Here is a 20,719-nt window from a genome sequence, read left to right as displayed (position 1 = left end):
TTAAACCACTTTCGTCCTTTGTCGTCGTAGCCCCTTCTGCGGGTGCCTTACCTGTAGAAGCTTGCACTGCCTCCATGGTTAACCGTACTTCTTCGGCGTGTTTTTCATTCCTCTTTTGTTGTGCTACGCACTTAGCTTCAGCCTTCTGTTTTTGGATAGTGGTCTCATCGTGCCCCACCACATCGGGTCTGCGCCACTCTGGTGGCCAGGTATCCAATACCGCAAAGACAACCTCATCAATGGCAATGAAGGGAAGTGTGGACCACGTCTGGTCTGGGTCCTTGCACACCTGGATGTATACATGGTGCATGTCTGCCTTAAACTCGGCGATGTTCTTCACACTATCATATGTCTCATCGGACATATGGGGTTGCTGGTTGATCCATTGTCGGATGTTTGCTTCCATTAGTATCTAGAAAATCTTGATGTCGTGGATTCTTGCAGTGTCCCTCATCACCAAGAGTGACACATATTTGGTGGCTTCTAGCCAATCCTGGTCCAAGGAAGGGAACTGGCTGTCTTCGAGTAGTTCACTTGTAACCAACATGATGGATAACAGCAACCATGCATAGTGGAAGGTCTTGCCCTCCTCTTGGGCCTCCCTGCAGTCGGTCAGGAATTCCTCACAAAGGAACTGTGACCAACTGAACCGTTCCCCTGCTGCGCATTGCTCCACTAGCGCGACAAATATTACTGGGACCTCGTTGGTGCAGCATTTCTGCATCACTTTTCCTACCAGCAATTGGGTAGCAGTGTAGACCCCTTTGTTCAAAATACTGTAAATAGCATACCCTCGCTGCTTCTTCTCCAATTTGTTTTCTTTTTCAAGGTTTCTGTCATTGTCACATCGCCACTCATAGCAACTATTTCCATGGGGTCCCTTCCTTCATAGGGAAGCTGTGAGATCTTGTGAATAAGTTCGGTCATGATGGGAACGGGTTTGTCTATCCATAAGTATCCATCATATACCAAATAGAGCAGTTGTTGGATGACCAATATTGTGATGGGGGGCCGGTGAAAATGTGGAATGGACAGGAGACAGAGTAACCTAGCTTCCTCCACCTTTCGCAACCACTCCTTCAGCTGAACTGTCGTAATAGTTCCCTCCACGCTTTGCTCCATTAGTTTGTTGGTCACCAAATGGGGAAACTTATCGATATCTGCAAGGTCCCAGTCTTCAAACTTCATAGTCGAGATGCGGCTGGTCGTCGTTCCTTTGAGCAGAACCCCTTTAGGGAGGGATGGGGTGATGAGTATGTTGTCAACGTCATCCAGATTTGTAGGGACCTTAGCCTTCCCTTTGCTTGGAGGAACATACTTGGGTCATCTTACTGGCTGGATATCTTCTTTGCCTTCTTCATCTGGTTCTATTTCTTCAACATAGGTCGGAGGTTCCTCTTCCTCATCGTCGCTTTCAATAGTAATAGCTTTGCCCTTTTCTTCCATTATGAGCTTGTTAAATCGCGGATTTCAGGGTGACATCCTTACTGGTCCTAGTACCTAGGGGTCCTTCTTGGTCCGCGGTGTCCTGGGTGATTTAGGGATTTCAGTTGCCTACGGCGTAGGATTCTGTGGAACCTCCTTGGTGGGGGTTATCGACCTGAGTAATGACTCTCGCAATTCCTTTGGCAATTCCTGAAACCACAGGCTTTCTTTCATCAGTTTTTCATTCATCTTGCTCCTCTCAGTTTGAACCCAGGGTGTCCTATTCTTTGAATGATCAAGCTTTGTTGTGTGCCCCTTCACTTGTTTGTTATATACAATTTCGAATTCAAATTCAGCCTTTCGCCCTATTCGTGGCTCATTAATGCGATTTTGGCGGTTACCCCTATGCCTTAATTGTCCACCGCCTGCTCCTCGGTGTCTTAAATGGGACATCTTATCATGAACAGTAACTGAAATGGTCACCTTCCATCCCTCCCATGCAGCAGCACAGCCCCTGGTATGCGGGTGCATTCTATGCTTTTGACTGGCCCTGCGCTCCATGGCCGAATTGTGCAGCTTTCCTGTAGCTTGTTTTATAGTCCTGCGCCCTCTTTCAACTGCGTGGACCGTTGAGACTGGGCCTCCTACAAATAGTCAGGTGGTCGCACCTTTCATGTGAGCCTTCCTTTTCCCTGCTAGCCGAGGCTGCAGGCACCCTTCTCATACCTTCAAATTGAATGGCATATTGCGGTTGTACTCCCTTGTTTAGTAGGGTGCAACCACAACCTTAATAGCAGGGTCACGGCTTGTGCTAGGATCGTAGGAGGGTCGACCAGGTCTGGTCCCTTCCTTCGCGTGCTCGCACAGCCCATTTGTGTGTCTCCTATTTTTATTTTGTCAATTTCTTCATCCAGCCTCGCGCTTTTCCTTCTTAACCTTGCCCCTAAGTCTCAGGCTACCGCTCCGAATGGCTTCCTGCAACCGTCGGATCCCTTCATCTAGGTCTGTTCATTCAGGTCGAACGGTAGGGGCAGTGGTTGAGGAAATTCTCTTTACTTCTCGTCTGACCATGGATAGAGTTTCCTTCACACACCCTGCTCTGTTTACGGTCTTATCGGCCCAGTGAACCCTTATTACATGCAGATTCAGTTGGGTCGATGATTGTGTAGCATACCACTGTGCCCGTCGTTGTAGATGGGTGGTCGCCCTACTCCATCGTGGCTACCCTGGCTGCGTTCGCCGTGCACGTCCTCCAATCCGTACCCGAAACCACCTTCTACATCCACACTCATTCCACCTCATCTTCCTTTGTGCACACCACCTGGTGTGATTGCCATGCCTCTTTTGTCACCCCCTGTGGCTTCAGCCGTATGATCGAAATTCCATAAAGGTTGACAAAATCCTCCTCCTTTGTTGCGTCATTGTCCACTGGCTGTTGCCGTACCTCGGTTGTTACACATTGTAGCAATCTAATCATCATGTTGCAGTTGAGTGTTGTGACTTCATGTAATCGGTTCTACCATTGTTCAATCTCCTCATCTAAATCTAAGGTGCAGGAACTATCGCACTCCCATGAGATTCTCCCATCCGCTGTGGGATTCACCGGATCCTGGTCTTGCACTATTATCTAGTAGATGCAGTCCAATTCATCGTCACTATCCCTGTCATGCACCAATTCGGTGTAGGGTGCTCCTTCAGCTTGGTCCAGTGGAACTATTACCCGAAGTGACTTTTTCTCGAATGTCATTTTTCATCTTTTTAAGTTGATGACCCCATTCATGTCCGTGGCCCAATCTATTCCTAGCAATGCAAGGTATGGATTACCATCATCAACAATTTCTATTACCTCGAAGTCAGTCTGTGTACTAACACCTTCAATGTCCACTGCCACCCCTTGCAGTCATCCCATCGGTAAGATCATTTGCTAGTTGGCCATCCATAGTTGAATAGGAGACCACTGCAGTGCGGGCCTACCCATGCTTCCCATGTTTTCTTAGGCAACACATTCACATCCGACCCTAAATCCAGAATGACCTAGTCCATATCGTACTCGCCGATTTGCACCGTCATTTTCATCTCCCGTCCGATGCGCAAAGCATGTTTTCCCAGTTTCTGAACTATGCACGGCTCCCCTAACCCTTCGCACTTAGTGATCAGCTCTTGCAGTCCTTTAACGGCTCTATTGTCGTGCAGAAACTTCATGCATATCTCTAAAAAGGTGGTAAGCATAGAGGGATCCATTCCTAGCTAGATTGGATCCCTTCTACCTGGAGTAGAGACATCTGTGAAGCTCTTTTGAGCTTCCTTAGACACCTTCTTCACTTGTTCCATCTCAAAGTCAGGTTCCCTTGTAGGGGCATCACGACCCTTCTAATCTTCTGCAGGTTGTTTCCGCACATCTCCCCCTATAGTTGCGCCACTCCTTAGTACCATGTTTACACTGGTGTCCTCTTCGCGCAGTTCCAACTTCATCATTTTGACATTTTGAGTTGGAGTGGGCTGTAATACCCCCTTTTCGCACATATGGGAAATTAGTGTTGGACAGTCTACCATTCCATGGTCAAACTGCTCACAGTATGGACACAATATTCTCGTAGGGTTAGTACAGTCGCAAGCGTAATGCCCCCGCCTGTCGCAATTATAACAGATCAGCTGTCTGTGGCCCCGTCCAGACCCCATTCCTCTTCCTCGTCTATGTCCTTGGAATCCCCTGTGGGGCCCTGCGACTAGGTCGAAATGCCACACCTCAGTTTGCATTCGATAAGCTGGGGTCCTCTCCATCATTAGCTTGTAGCTTCGACAACTTCGCTCATCGTGACCTACTAACCTACAGAAGTTGCAATACAGCTGCTGTAGAGTCTGGGTATACTTCTGCAACAGGTGGCAGTTGTCTGTTGCGTGCTTTCCTCCTACTTGACAAATCGCGCACCACAGGGCAGGCACCGCACTTGGTCCTGCTTGTACCTCCAGCCTTAATGGCATCGGCCCCCCTCCCGCTAGGTAATTCATGAATACGGGGCAGTGGTCTTTATCGTGACCTTGACCTTTGCATTTGATGCATCCTACTTCTATACACACCTCCAGTCGGGGTGCCCTTTCTTGCTTCAAACTTTGCATTTCTAAGCACAGGTTTTGTAGTTGCGCGTGGATTTGTTGAACTCCCAACCTCGGATCCTGTATTGGAGTTTCATGCAACCTCATTGTTGTCTCCAATGCTTCATCTTGGGTTGAGATCTTTTTCTATGATAGCGTCGTCCTCAGGTGTGGTATCAATGACGCCACAAACCACGCGCAGTGTTTTTCGTCCTTCAGCGTCATGTTCACCTCGCAGATTGTACTTTTCAGTCTCTGATCCAGATCCCATGGGGTTTCACCATGCATCATCTCAATCTCCTTGAACCTGATGATCGACTACGTTTCCGGTTTTGGTCAGCTAAATTCTTTGTTCAGCGCATCCTAGATCGCCACTATTCCTACATTCAAGTGATCGCTAGAGTACTTTATATACCACGTCAATGCACGGTCCTGCAGTGCGCTCACCAAAGAAGCCTTTTTGATGTTCTCATCTGTTATGCCTTGGGCTTCCCATACATCCTTTACCATGAACTAGAACTGATCTGGTTCCTCATTTCCTATGCCTCTAAGTACCGACAACTTGATTGCACCTGCCATCCCAACCCTCAGTGGCGGCGGTGGTGGGGTAGGTGAAGATGGATTAGATGTAGGTGAAGTAGGTGATGGCGTGGACAGTGGTGGTATTAGTGGAATGTGCTGCTTTATCAATCGGACTATGCTTCTCAGAGAGAACCCTGCAAGCTTGATCTGAAAATGGAATGTACTTGTTTAAGGGTGCAAGGTATCCATTTCCCATAAATTCAAATGTGAGCTATACACTCCAAGTGACCTCTGAAAATGTGAAAACTTCTTATTTCTTATACAGAGATAGACTGTAGGGGCATTCACCGGACATGTCACCTCTAAAGAGAGGATGAGTTCCAGAGGCTACCTGGCCCTCTACAGGTTGCGCCTAAAGAAATAACGAAGTAAACACTTAGAAGTCTTTGACATACACATACTTGAAGTTTGATGTCTTGCGGAATAAGACAAATAACTTTCTGCAGCTGAATAGGTGATTATGTGTGTATGCAAGTTATGTATATTTGTTGTTTAACACTTTATATCAGTTTTTTTTAGCATATCATCTTCAGCAAATAAAGACATCAAAATGATAAAGCAGTTCACCCCCTCTGGGCTACATCTGTTGGACCAAACCTCTCAAACTAGGCTTGTCCTCTTGTATTAAAAATGCTACAAAGGCTAATATAAGAATATGAGTGTCTCGAAAGATAGATCTGACTGTAAATACAGAATCAGAAGATAGGAATTAGCTAAACATGCTCTTTCCCAAACACTAAATAGTGAAATTGTATCTTATACAATACTTTCCCCAATTGGCCCTAGTGGCCCTTTAAACTTGCATGGAGAATTTCGAGGTGAAGATGACCTCAATTGGTTCTGAAATCTCTGCCATTAGACTCAGAAGGTTGAAAATAGCATACATAGGCTTTTGAATCACTAAAAATGGATGAACATAGCCCCCAAACAGCTCAAGCACTGAAATGGCCCTGGTGGCCCTGAAAGCTTCCCTGAAGCTAAACAGTGAGAAGAATGCCTCAACAGGAAAAACGAGTTGTAGAAATGGATTCATAATGCTGAAAACCTTCAGGAATTACCTTCGTTCCACATTCCCTGGCTGCACAATTCCCAATGCAGCTCCCAAACTGATTTGGCCCTAGTGGCTTCTGGAACTTCCACGAAGCAAAATCACATGCAAATGACCTCATATGGCTGTGAAACATATGCCAATGGCTTCAAAAGGTCGAAGATACCCAAAATAAAATAAAATAAATCGTCCAAAAAGGACTTTCCTAGCCAAAGTTATGGCTCATTGAAGATTTCCTCCAATTTGGCCTAAAATCACTCCAGCTAACTGTAGTGGAGGTCCAGATAGGTCCGCCAATTATGGCGGAACCGCCCAAATTTGGCGCTCCGCCAATATTCCCGCCAGTCTAACCGCGCCTTAACTGCGTGTTACCTGCGCATGTGAACGGGAGTGATTGTCGGTGGTTTTACCTCTGGTTTCACGCCAGGACTTTGGTTAACTGTTCGTTTGGTTTAATGCAAACCCCGCCGAACTATGTAATGTGACCACGTTAACCATAAAACGCGGTGACCGTTGATGTTTGGCGCTGGCGGTTTAAGAACTGGCCCATGGTTCTTGGACGACGGTCATATAATATGGGGGTTGGCCCTTAGGGGCTGGTCCCCTTCGTTGCCCGCCAAAACAAACTTTAACGTTCAAATGAAGTTTCTCAGGCCAGCATAACATGTCTCACCTACCTAGCGCAGTGGTAATATTTAGGCTTGTTCCGCGGGAGGTCTTGTGTTCAATTCCACTCTCCGCCCAAAATTTTAACAATGTGCCAACATAATGCTGATGTCACCCTGGGCCATGTGGCGCCCTCCGGGCCTGCCACGTGGCAGCTTTCCATTCGCTGCCTAGAAAGAATATTCTCTGGAATATTCTGGGAATACTCTATTTTTAATTTTTTTTTGAAAAAATTCAAAATTTCAATGTTATTGGGCAATTTTTCTTTTTAGCATAACTTTCTCATACGGCGACCATTTTTCGAACCGTTTGTGGCGCCAGAATCAGGAAGACGAGCTCTATCCGATCATTTAGGTTCAAACTAGTTCTAAGCACTTTCATTTTTTACCATTTTACGACACTTGGTCCTGAGCTCCTGATCAAAGTTCCTCCTCTCTTTCTCGCAAGAGTGAAATCAGAGCACTGTTTTCTAATCCTTCAGTCCCTCGGTAGCCTCTTCCGCTCCTCGTATCCCCAGAAATCAATGGATGCGCATAACCTGTTTTTCACATAACAGAATTTTAATCCAAGTATTCAACGATTTGATGTACTTACCCCGCGACGCTTGGAGAAAGTGCCTTTCTGCCTCGTTGTAACTCACAGTTGTGTTTATCGCGAACTCTGTTATAAACCCTCCTATTACTCGATCCAACTAGTGATCTACTGCCCATGCGTTTTTGTCTTCAGATGCTTCCAGCCTACGTACCAACTCTGGAGTCCACACAATGGGCTGATCCAGCCTGCACCTTCCCTGACTGTCAGCTAGCCTTGTGATCCACTCATAGAACTCTGTCGAGAAAGACGCGAAGAAGATCTCATGGATTTCTATGTATATGTAGCGATCCAGCCACCTTTCCTCAGATATCTACGGGTTTCTGTTTTCTTATACCATGAATTCGTGAAGCTTCTGATCCAACCAATCTTCAAGCTCATTCTTCGTAGGGTTCTAGTGTTCCGACATCAAACATCCCTTAAGTAGATCCTGGTCCCGACAACTGAACCATTTGTTGGCTTATTGGGCCCTAACCGAGGTTCAGAAGAGTTATTAGCCAAACAAATCCCGCAGCTACGGCCCTTTCGGCAGCAATCCACAGAGTGTAGGCTGAGGTCTCACCCGAGGTAGCAGGGGAGGGTGTTGGAACTAGGTTTTTGCACCCTTGGGATGTCTTGATGTGGTCTAGAGGGGTCGTGAACCGTTCTGCGGCCTTGCGCCACTCTGGACTATTATTGAGCTTCCGCGTAGATCCGCGCGGGTGTACTTTCTTATTAATCGACTTATTATAGATCTGATCTTCTTGTTATAGTCTTTAAGCAAACATTTAACAATAAAACCTAGTGCGCGCAATTATAAAAAGATATAAACTCATATAATAGATGCATAAACCAAAACACAATAGATCTGCGATACTTTAGAAACCACTTATATTTATTAAAATCTTCCATCAATACAACCAGATCTTCCCTGCGCACTCAGCTGTAGGGTCCCACGCACACAGCTACGGACTCTTACCATGCCTCGGTGCACACAGCTGCAGAGCCTCTATCTATCTACCAACACCCTTGACTTGAACTTACAGACGCAGATAATATTGTCTTCACAAACCCATAACACCAAGATCCAAAACAAAAACTTATCAATAACTGACTTCTAGCTATAGAGCTTTGCTCCAGGCTGGCTTACTTCCTATTATTTTACATTATTCTTGGGCGGACAACCCTTTGACTTGACTTATTACCATTCGCGCTCCGTGCACTTTGCGGAGTCTTTACCATACTTTTTCCCAAAATTGTGGACTTTGGGTCCCAAAACCATTACACGGGGCCTCCGCTACCCAACAAGAACCAAGGGCTTGCCAACATACCAAGTACAAAGGAAAGCTTTGTGAGGTAAGTGGCAGCAGGGAGAACTTGTTGTTGCAAAGGCTTTAATGCAACTCATAGTAAGTGAGTGAGGAACTCATGAATATAGAGAAGAATATGACTATTGATAGTCATAACAGAGGTTCTGAGGAAGACCACAGCAGAAGAAAAGTGAAGAAGGAGGATGCCAAGGTAAATGGCAAGAGGATGAGTCAAGAGGAAATTGACAAAGAGATTGCTGAGATGAAAGAACAACTCAATGTATTAAGGATGATACTTGAGGAAAGCCAAAGACAAGGTTGGGTCTTGAGGAAAAAGGCAGTGAAATGGTCTGAGTTATAGAGAAGACTATAGCAGAGGAAAGTGAAGAGCCTGGTGGAAGAACTCAGAGAGGCTGAGTTGGAAATGGAAGTTTCCATTTGCAAACCAGAACAGGTTGAAATTCTGGGTGAAGATGAAGATTGGAGATCTATGGAAGATCTTATGAATCATATGAAGGATTCAAAAAAGCAAGGAGATATGATGATTGAAGCATCAAGTGAGACCACAAGGTCTTATGTTTTTAAAACAGATAGTTTATGTATGATTGCAGGTACTGCAGAAGAAGAGACTATGTAGCTGAAAAAATAGTAAAGGATCATCATTCCGTTATGACAATAGGCAAAATGGAGATAACTAGGGAAACTATTGAGGCAGTCAATAAAGAAGAAGGACTAAACTCTCATCAAAGGATCAGTGAATGGGAGACATAATTGGAGCTACTGGAGAAATGGATGAAAGCACTAGTAGGGAAGAAAGAACCTAATGAAGATTGCAAAGGATATGCAAGAGAGGAAGAGGAAAGAGTCTAGCAAAGAAGAGAGTTGGAAAAGCAGAGGATATATACTCAGGATAGATTGTTGAAAAAGGAAGACAAAGAAATTGTCATGAATGGAAATCATAACGAAAAGGAGATGGTAATGAAAGTTCAGCAAATTGACATTACAGAAGGAGGAGTTCATTATTGTGAACTAGAGTAGAGAGATATCATTGAAACAGATGATACGGAGGAGAGTTTAAATCAACATTTTGATGTGTTGACAAAGGAATTGAAGGAAAACTCATAGCAGCATACTGAGATGTTTCCAGAGAAGGAAAAGGTAATGAGGCTTTATATTTTTAATTCTGATAATTGTTTTATGATTACAGGATTTGTTGAAAATGAGACAGACATGTTTCAAATTGAAGAGTCGATTTTAGAACTAAAGAAGACTGGAAGTTGCCAGGACATACATGCTGATGAGGAAAAAGAAAAGCATAAAGATACTATGCTTCAAGAAGTCAAATTTATTGTTAGAATCATTCAAGAAAGTGAAGGACAGCTACTGAGGGTTGTTAAGGAAGAAGAAGGAAAATATGTTGGAACTGATGAACAACATAGTGATGTATTTGAGAGGAATAAAGTACAAAGAAAATTGGAGGACAATTTACTTTTTGAAAGCAAATTTACAGATATTTAATAGAGGTTGTTTGGACAACAACAAGAGGGTAAGGATGAAAGGGCAGTAGTAAAGATCCAACAACTTCAAAGAGAAGACAGCAAACAACAGTTTGAAGATGAGTGGATAAAGTACAACAACAATTGGAAAAGTAATTATCAGTCAAAGGATAAATTGGACATATAAATTGAAAGAATAAAAATATTGATGATGAAAGTACCTCAGAAGAAAACAACAGGTAGAAGACCAAGGAACAGTATAAAGAGAAAGACAACAGCAAATTGTGAAAGCATAGCTAGTGGAGGAATGCAGCATAAAGTATGGAAACCAGGAGAACAACAACAAACAACAGGAGCAACCAAGGACAGACTACAGAACAAAGTATGGGATCCAGGGAGATAAGGGACAAAAGCACATGATCAGGAGATCATGATTATTTTAACCTTGGGATTCTAATGCAGGAGCATTGGCTCAGAAACATCAATGTATCTTAGTAGACATAGGGGGTCTTGTATTTTCAAGGAAGTTGGATTCCTATGTATGTAATTATTAATGTTTTGAGTGGTTAAAGTAGGAATTAATTAGATAAGTGTGAGGATATTGTAAATTCTCTCAAATGTAGGAGAACATGGGTGAGAGAGTTATAAATCAATTATAAGTTTTGGACTAGAAAGTGGTTTCATGATTCGAGGAGCGAGAGAGGATTCTTAGGGATAGATAGGAGTCAAAAGTGGACTTAGAGGATATTTAGGATTTAGTTCAGCAGATTAAGGATCTAAACAAGAATTAGTTCAATAGAACCTTTTTGTATAAATATAAGCCTAAAAGGCATAAAGAGTCAGTAGGTAGAGGAGTAGCTGGAGAGTAGCTAGTGAGTTAAAGAGTCAGATTGTAAGCCTATGGGTAAGAGAAGAAAGGCCACTAATCAGAAAATCAGGCTAGGGAGAGAGACTCTTGTGTAAAGACTCATTTATTAATACAAACAACTCAATTCTAAGTTATGTGTGTGTATGAAGTAACTTAGTTGTAATATATATGTGAATTAGAGATTATGTATCGTATATATACGCAGGTGGAGTTCAGGCAGAATTAGAGGCGAATACAGAGAAGCGTAACAGAACAACTTCAACTGTAATTGGGTATAATTTGTTGAAGCAGCTCCACAGTTGCGATTGTGGGTAGAGTTGTCTTAGGGATAACAATTCCAGCAAAAGAAGTGTTGGGTCGAATTGTTAGTCAGCAGGAGGTTCGAGGAGAGAACCATAGAGCTTGTGTTACGGCTTATACACACCAACAGTACAGGAGGAAACCTTTAGTTCTATAGTGAAGTTGGAGGAGCATAAAGGCACGAATGAAGTTAAATTAAGGAGAGAGTTGGAACAACGAGGGACCAGAACCCTGAAGGAAGCGAAACCACAGAAAGAAATTGAAGAAACAAAGAGTTGCGAGGGTCAAAGAGGACAAATTCCCTTGATCGTGGTTGAAGTCCTGCAATTAATCTTAGCCATCGATTGTAAAAGTCAATGCTTACGTCACAGTCAACTACGGGATTAAGTGAGTGGATAACCCGCGTGCTAGTTGAAGGGCTGCAGATCATAAGATTTAAAGACCTTTTCATCCAACGAATATCGGGCAATAAAGAGATCAAACGTTAACTACAAGGATGGACCCGAAATTTTATAGATTGAGAAATTATAATTCTCATCAGCTGCGCAAAATCATTAAACTTCAAGTAAGTGATCCACCCGATATCATTGTGAACTGTCAGACCCAGTAGATCTTGATCAACGGCTATAAAGCGTCGAGCTAATTCGTTGATTGGGAAGAGGTGCAGCTGTCAGATCGAGAGTAAGATCGTCGGTGGAGATTGAAGTGAAAATAAATTGGAAAAGGCGGACCCGAGGAGGTTATAGGCGTGGCTTTAATTTAATTGAAGTTCGGTTGTGTTCGCAGATCGCTTGCAAGAGGCGATGAAGTCACGGGATGATGTGATGCGATAATGCGATAGTCGTTGATCTGATGAATGGTGGGGAAGGGAAATCGCTTATCGCAAGTCGGGAGTTCTGAAGGCATGTTCTAACGGTGGAGAAATATTGTGATTGCGATAAAGGAAAGCATCAGGTAATGTGCGAAGACCGAGGAAAAGGCGAAAAGTTATGGTTTACGTGTGTTGTGGAATATTTCTATTATGTAAACATTATAATAGAAATAAAGCGCTGATAGAAAGATTGATGAAGGGTTAGACTATAGTAAGTATAACGAAATGTTTCCGAATGAGGAGTAAATGAAGGGGCCTTAACCTTAGCTTATGAAGGTTTAACTAGTCAGGTCAATGAAATTCCTGGGACAGATGAAATTATGCATTCTATATGTAGACTGTGGGTATAGCGGGTTTACCTTGTGTCACTTTGGCCCTTGATATCATAAAGATTATGGGATTATTAGGTGATGTATATTGTGCCATGCTACTTTCTACAACACTGAAACAAGAATACTTAAACTTTTTCTTCCATTTCATTTTAGATTATGAACAAAGTTCCATATTTCATTGGCTTGTGTTCCCTTATTCATTCTTATTAGGACAACCTTTAGATGAGAGGAACCTATTACAATTTATTCTTATTGTAAACAACATAAAAATGTGACAACTATATAGTACAAATAAACAAGAACCACTAACAAAATTCAGTAGCCTTGAATTTGCATAAGATCTAAATATATAATTATTTTACCTTTACTCTATTATGAACACTTATGATTTCAATAGTTCTTTCCATTAAGATTTGAAAATATATATGTTAATCATAGGATTAAGCCTTAATTATTTTTGTATATCCACTTATATGCACTAGGGGAATTTGATATGTGCAAAGGGGTAATGTATGCAGAGGTGTAAGAAATAGGGAACAAAGGTTCTTCCACACATCCTTCTAATTTGATAGAACGAATATTGGTTGATAAGCCATGTTTATGCATGGATTCATTGACGAAATGCCGAAAAGACTATTTTATAATATCGATGAATACAATCTTCTTGATTTGTTAAGAATCCGTAATCATTACACAATGCATTAGATTAAATTCTATTAAGCAATGAAACAATGTCCTAATTACATGTTGATTCACCGAATAAATGCTTACGTTAACCGGGAAGGGACTTTTGATTCATCGTAGGATCAAGCCTTAATTATTATTTTAATATTCTATTAAGCACTTAAATGATGTCCTGATTATGTGTCTATTATTCTTTTATATCCAACAATCTATGCCATGAAAGTTTGATTGAATCTATGTAACATTTTGCCAAAATGTTGTTGGAAAAGGAGGCAATGTATGCAAGAAGTGTGCAAAGCATATCTTTTCAATCTTCTATAATGGATACTGACTATGGAGCCTTGTGCATATTCTTGACTTGTTTACAAGCAATAAATGTTACTAAGCACTCAAACAATATGTTGATTACTCATCGATTTGTCAAATAAATGCCAAAAATATTATTTTATAATATCAATAAATATGATCTTATTTATATGTTTACAATGAATAATCATTAGACAATACGTCAAAGTAATTGTTATTAAGCACTCCAACAATGTAAGTTCTTTGTGTGGAGTGCAAAGGTGTGAAGGAAGCTTCCATTGTGCGAAAGAAATGTGTGAAACGGAAGAAGTGCGCAAAGGATATCTACACATTGTTTTAATTTGCTATGATGGATACTAGTTGTAGAGACTTGTGCATCTTCTTGACTTGTTTACAAATAGTAAATACTAATAAGCACTCGAACAATGTGTTGATTATGCGTAGATTTGTCGAATAAATGTTGAAAAGATTATTTTATAATATCGATAGATGCGATTTTATTTATATGTTTTTCAATACTAATCATTACATAATGCATGAAAGTAAATGTTACTAAGCACTTGAGTGATGGCCTAATCCATGTTGCGAAAGGTTGATTGAATCTATGTAACATTTTACCAAGATGTTGCCATCATATGAGGCAATGTGTAGAAGAAGTATGCAGAGAGAGGATGATTGAATTTATGTAATGTTTTGCTAAAATGTTGTCAGAAAATGAGGCAATATGGGAAAGAAGTGTGCCAATCGAAAGAATTGTTGAAGGGGATCTGCACATTGTTTCAATTTGCTATGACAAATACTGGTTGCGGAGACCTATGCATCTTCTTGACTTGTTTACAAACAGAAAATTCTATTAAGCACTCCAATGATGTGTTGATTACGCGTCGATTCACCGAGTAAATGCCAAAAAGACTATTTTATAATATCGATAGATATAATTTTATTGATATGTTTACAACCAATGATCATCACACAATGTATCATAGTAAATACTATTAAACACTCGAGTGATAGTTTATTTGTGTGTCGATTCATTTAATAGATATTAATAGTACTACTAAGCCTTAATTAATTTTTTAATGTTGAATATGGAGTTGTTTGTAGCGTAATCAGTATCTATCATTGTAGGTTCCCGCATCTTCACAAACATTTTTGTCTCTACATAGTTTTCCCATATATGGTTGCCCTACACACTTGTCCTTTCTTGCATATTCTAGTACTAAATACTTTCAACAATTTGCACATCACATGTTGTCATTACAAAGATTTCATGATATAATATGTTATAAACACTAATGTTTATTGGTAATCCTTGGCTCTATCGGCATATGGTTTGACATGTACAAATGATATGGATAAAATGCTTGCGTTTATCCCTGTAGCAATGACATGTGTTAATGAGATAAACATCTGCACTAATTTTTTCAATTAAGTGAAAGTTCATCGTTATATGAATTTTGTTAAGTGTTAATTTGGGTGATATTTGTAGGTGTTACTTTGAGTGATCTGTCAAACTTTCATTGTATTTCTTCCACACTCCACACAACCTTAATCAATTAGTTAACAATAAAACCAGAAATTATATTAAGTTACAACTATTAATCTTATTAAAATTTATATGCTAATAAACATTTTTCAAATTTATATTAAACTTATGTTCTATTAATAGACATTCACACTCCATTAACCTTGATCTGAAATATTTTAATCAACAAAATAGGTTAGATATAGTTTTTTTAAAATATTAAAATATTTAACCTATCTTATTAACTATTTTTCGAATTTTTAGCTAAAATTCACACTCAATTAACTTTGAAATGTGTTATTATTTCTTATTAACTATTTTTTAACCAAAAATATTATTATTATTAGTTAAACTTGTATTAAGCATTACTTAAACTAATATTATTATATTATTATAATATTGTAGTGAAGAAAAGATGTTCGTTAAGCTTGTGTTAAGCATTACTTAAATAATATTATTATAGTGAAGAAAGGATGTTCGCATGTGTTCAATTTCATATCCATGACTTCGTGCAGCAAATATCTTTATCTTTCCTAAGAATATATAAAGATTCATTGCATGTAACATGAACTGGAATGAATATATATATATATACGCATGTATTCAATTTCACATGCATGACTTCCTGTTGCAAATATCCTTCCTAAGAATATATCAAGATTCATTGACCGGAATATATATATATATATATATATATTATATTTATATTTGCATTTGCATGCATGTGCCATGAATTTGGAAAACTGTATGGAAAGTGCATAAAAAGGCATATTTTTGCATGTGCCATGAATTTGGAAAACTGTATGGAAAGTGCATAAAAAGGCATAATTGTGACTCGATTAAGATAACTACCCTTATTTATATCTATCTATATATATATTCTCGCATGTATTCAATTTCATATGCATGACTTCCTGCTGCAAATATCCTTCCTAAGAATATATCAAGATTCATTGACCTGAATATATATATATATATATATTTTGCATGTGCCATGAATTTGGAAAACAGTATGGAAAGTGCATAAAAAGGGATAATTGTGACTTGATTAAGGCAACTGCCCTTAGTTTACGGTCGCCATGAAAGACGCCACCTCCGTCGTTTGAAAAAACGCTTCCCAGTGAAGAAACGCAGTACGTGTTATAATTCTCGGTCTTTCAGAAAACCGTATCCTCGAAGCGTGTAGCGTCGCCTTGGAGTCAATCCCTTACCTCTCCAACAAATCAACGAATCAGCCTGGAATTGTCATATTCGTGTAATAATTCTGAGTTGAGATTATATAAGAATCATCGGATATTCTACGTATATAAATAGATTGCCGGGCGTAATTTAATTTCCTTCTGCTCTCTAGCTTGGTTTTTATAGCAGATTACCCAAGATTCATCTGGACTGACTAATTTAATTTCACTCCGTTTTTTTGCTATCTGGCCTGATCCGCTTCAATAGATCTCTAGGCTTTATCTTCACTGGGTAACTAAATTCTTCTCTGGTTTTTCTGCTATCTGGCCAGGTTTGCATTAATGGCAGTTATTTCAGGTGGAATTTTGAAGTGCAGGCCATTCTCTGAGGAAAGAGCTCTGTGTGGTGGCCCAAATTTTCTTTCCCAGAAAGTTGGGGGTAAGATTTCCATACGGGTATGCAGCTCTTCCAATAATAATGATCGGTCAGTTCATTCAGACAATAAGAATGTGGGGGGAAAGAGAACAAGGAGAACCGAGGTTGTTATTTTGCCTTGTGATGTTGACAAGAGAAGATCCATGAGATGGTGGTTTCCTCTCTTTGGTTGTTCTCAGGCTGATCAGGAGCAATGGGCAGACGATAACAATGAATCGAAAACAAGAGCCATGGATAAGAGTTCGAGTGACCATGAAATTGAAATGGAGGAAGCAGAAGTACCCAAGCGTTCCAAGTTTGTAAGGGGGCGTTTGACTCCAGAGAAGGCAAAGATACTGAGAAAAAACCTGCGGGATACTTCTACGTTTCACGACATTATGTATCATTCTGCCATCGCTTCTCGTCTTGCCTCACCAGAGAACCACTGTCAAGTCCAGAAACGAAGTCCTTGATAAATCCATATTGCAGTAAGGCTTAGTTTAGCAGGTGTTCATTTATATCTACAGATTTTTTTTGTCGTAAATTATATTACTATGTAGCGTAATTCTCGATTTAGCATGAATATTGGCCACAACATTTGTTTACTCTCCGTTTTGTTTACTTAAACGGTCTGCTATTGCGACTGTATACATTAAGATTAAATCATATTTCAGAAAATCATTAACACTTTATTTAAATTTTCAGAGTTGATGAATTCACAGTGCACATAGAGCTTCCAGACCATGTATGTTTTAACAGCGAGTTCATTGCATGATCCATTATTGTAATAAATGTCATACAACTCACCTTGATTTCTTTCTTTTTGTTTATCAGATGAACTTACATTGTCTCTTTTCTCTTCTAGTACATCTACACTGTTTCTGTCTTTCACATATATTTTGCCTATTTCAAACCATGCATGAAGTTGTGGAATCTTTAAACTTTTCTGTTATTTTGAATATTGTAAATATCATGGACTATGTATATGGACAGGTTATATGGATGACTATATGTAGGCACCACATACTAATTTTGGTATTGTAGTTGTACTGGGGCTTCGCCCTGAAGCATTCGTATTTTTTTGAGATTGAATATATTATTTTTTGGACTGAAAATAAAAATTAAAAAACAAATTAGTAATATTAATAATAATATAATTATTAGTTTAATAATAATTTGACAACTAATACATCATTAACATTAATTGTAGGTTATTATACATTACGATAATTAATTCATTCAGTATACTATAGGATTACTAGTATTAATAATTTCATTACTATAGTCTTATTATAGTTCTAATTATCTATTAATGTTTATATATAAATATATGTTAAATTTAAAATGTAATTATTATTACATAATTTAATATAATATAATTATTTACAATATTTTTTATATGTTTTCTTAATGACTTGCCTTTTTTATTTATTCTAGTTGTATTGGTCATTAATTAATATTATAATGCTAGTAAGTGGGGGAATTATTAATTATTAAGTAATGTGGACTCAGGAATTAATAGTTTATGACAATAGAACGTACTGAAATGGGAATTTCAGTTATAGGGAAAGAAAGCCTTAAAGCATTGAATGCCATTCTGAAATGGGCATTTCAGCTCTATGGAAAGAAAGCCTTAAAGCATTGAAAGCAATCCTGCATGTGGAAGAATGACAAGGGAGGCGATGCAAAGAAAGCCTTAGTTCGTAGACCTATTAAGTGTGGAGTTGTGGATGTGAGGAGGATGTGTGTGGAAGAAGCTATGCAGAAATGATTGTGTGGAGAGATTATGTGAAAAAGAAGCATGTGCAGAAAAACCATGTGGCTAAAAACCTTAATCAATTAATTAACCATAAAAACAAGAACTATGCTACTTTGCAGTTTGTAGTTATTCTCTTTGTTTAAATTTATTTTTTTAATATATATATATATATATATATATATATATTATCGAATCAAAACTTTTCATTACTTGAGAAGCAAAAACATAAGAAATTCAAGTAGCAAACAAAGAAGTAATAATGGAAGCAATATCAGAATCCAAACTTGGTGTTCCAGAAGAAGCAAATGAAGAAGCCATTTAGGTAGCAGACCAAGAAGAAATAATGGAAGTAATATTAGAAGCAACAAAAGACACTATAATGGAAGCAAAGATAGATGCAACAAGCGGCACCATGTTGGAAGAAAAAATTGACATTGTGATGGAAGCCTTAACTTGGCATTAATTAGGAAACCAAAAAAGAATTTTTTTTTTTCCGATGCCATAGCAAAAGAAAAACATGAAGCACAACTGGGAGCAAACCTATGAGTACAAATCGATGCAACATTAGAAGCAAGAATGGAAGAAAGAGTTTATGGCACTATTCCTGATGTTATGTCAAGCGTTATTGCCGACACATATCAAGGCACCCATGTGAACATGTCATTTTTCATCGGATTTTGTGATGTCACTTGAAGCCAATTCACGCACTCATAAACATTGGATTCTGGTGCTATTTGTGGCATTAATGGAATTTTTTTGTAGTGAGGGATAATGCAGGGCATATATATATATATATATATATATATATATATATATATATATATATATATATATATATATATATATATATATATATATATATATATATATATATATATATATATATATATATATATATATATAGTGCATGGCATGTTTTGTTGTAGTAAGGGATAGTGCAGGGCATATATATATGTGTGTGTGTGTGTGTAGATGCTCAGGTGTAAGCCCTTTTTCACAATGAATGAAGGTTGGGTTGAGTCTATCTAAAGCTCACAAGGGATAACTCAACATAGTTGTGCACATATTCACATACGTTTTGACTTTAGTGGTCAGGCAAGGGCTCTATTGTATATGCTTTTAAAGGCTTTGATTTTGTTTAATTCCTGGAGGTTGAAAACCCTAATCCCTATAGGAAATTAGCCTTGCACACCCATGCAGTCGGGCGCCATGACCAAAGGAAAGAGTGATGTGTTATCAAAGTCATTGATATCCTTGTTGAGTTTGCATCATTAAATAACCCAAAGGTTCTTCCCTGGATGTTTCAAAGGGAGGCTCTAGTTAAAACTTTTAGGATTTTATTACTAAGACAACATGGCAACATGGGGACTGTTGGTGGGGCAACCTTCCATTAAATTTGAACCATTGATTCTAATGAATTCCTTACTATTGGATGGACCTCGAAACCATTATAATGTGAAATTTTAGCTTTACCATGGAATGGAGGCTTGGTGGGTCCCATGGCCAGTGTGGTGGGTGACATGGCCTCTAAGTGATGTGGCAACCAGGGAGATAAGACATGTGTCAGATGGATTCTAGGTTTTGTGGGGACAAGTGGCCCGAAAATAAGTGACACATGGAACCCTCAAAAGGAAGCCATATGGAGGATGTGACATCACCCTGGCAATAAAAGTCACTGATGTCACCCCAGCACCTTGACCCCGACAGTTTTCAGTGGTGTTGGGTACAATCCCATTTGCATTTTGTTCTTGGGGTGTGGTGGCAGTGGTGGATCCCACCTGTATAGAGGTAAGGGGGACCTGAACCCAAGAAATTGGTTGAGACAAAATGCAGAAGATTGAGGTGGCAGAATATTCAGGGTGACTTCCACGTCACCCTAACGGACTTGAACGATGGGCATAACAGAATTGCCAGGGCGATGTGGTAGGGGTGGAGCCCAAGCATGTGGTTGTAATGAATTATATTAGGATGTGTGAAGGATGGGTACATTAGGGGTCCACATAACCCTAGAAGTTTCATCTCGGTAGTATCGACGAGGGACTATAAAGGAACCCACCAGGATTTTATCCCTAGGGTGAGGTGGCATAAGGTGGCTTGCACAATGTTTGGAAGACGTGGAAGGGGGTTTTCACCCTTATATTATAGATGTGTGTGTGTGTGCACCCCATGAGAAAAAGGTATAAGATACAAAATTGTCATGAACAAGTCAGCAGTAGTCATGTGGGCAATGACTTGGATTCCAACGTGGGTGCCACGTGGAAAGTCAGTATGACTTGACAGCAGTTAATAGT

The 20,719-nt window shown here is 39.6% G+C and overlaps 1 protein-coding gene across 1 annotated transcript; it reads left to right on the top strand.

Moving 5' to 3' along the window:
• The first annotated feature begins 16,596 nt into the window (after positions 1-16,596).
• Positions 16,597-17,142, top strand: LOC149208154 (uncharacterized). The gene has a single exon (XM_089398251.1). The coding sequence runs from the start codon at positions 16,597-16,599 to the stop codon at positions 17,140-17,142; it is 546 nt and encodes a 181-aa protein (XP_089254377.1).
• Positions 17,143-20,719: the final 3,577 nt, after the last annotated feature.

This window comes from Pinus tabuliformis, chromosome 1_2, assembly GCF_031772625.1.
Source record: "Pinus tabuliformis cultivar Carrire ecotype Pingquan chromosome 1_2, CPIR1, whole genome shotgun sequence".
NCBI classification, from domain to species: domain Eukaryota; kingdom Viridiplantae; phylum Streptophyta; class Pinopsida; order Pinales; family Pinaceae; genus Pinus; species Pinus tabuliformis.
This window is presented reverse-complemented; position numbering and strand designations above follow the sequence as displayed.

Coding starts and splice junctions, on each gene's coding strand:
- LOC149208154 (XM_089398251.1), top strand. CDS start 16,597: ATGGCAGTTATTTCAGGTGGAATTTTGAAGTGCAGGCCATTCTCTGAG.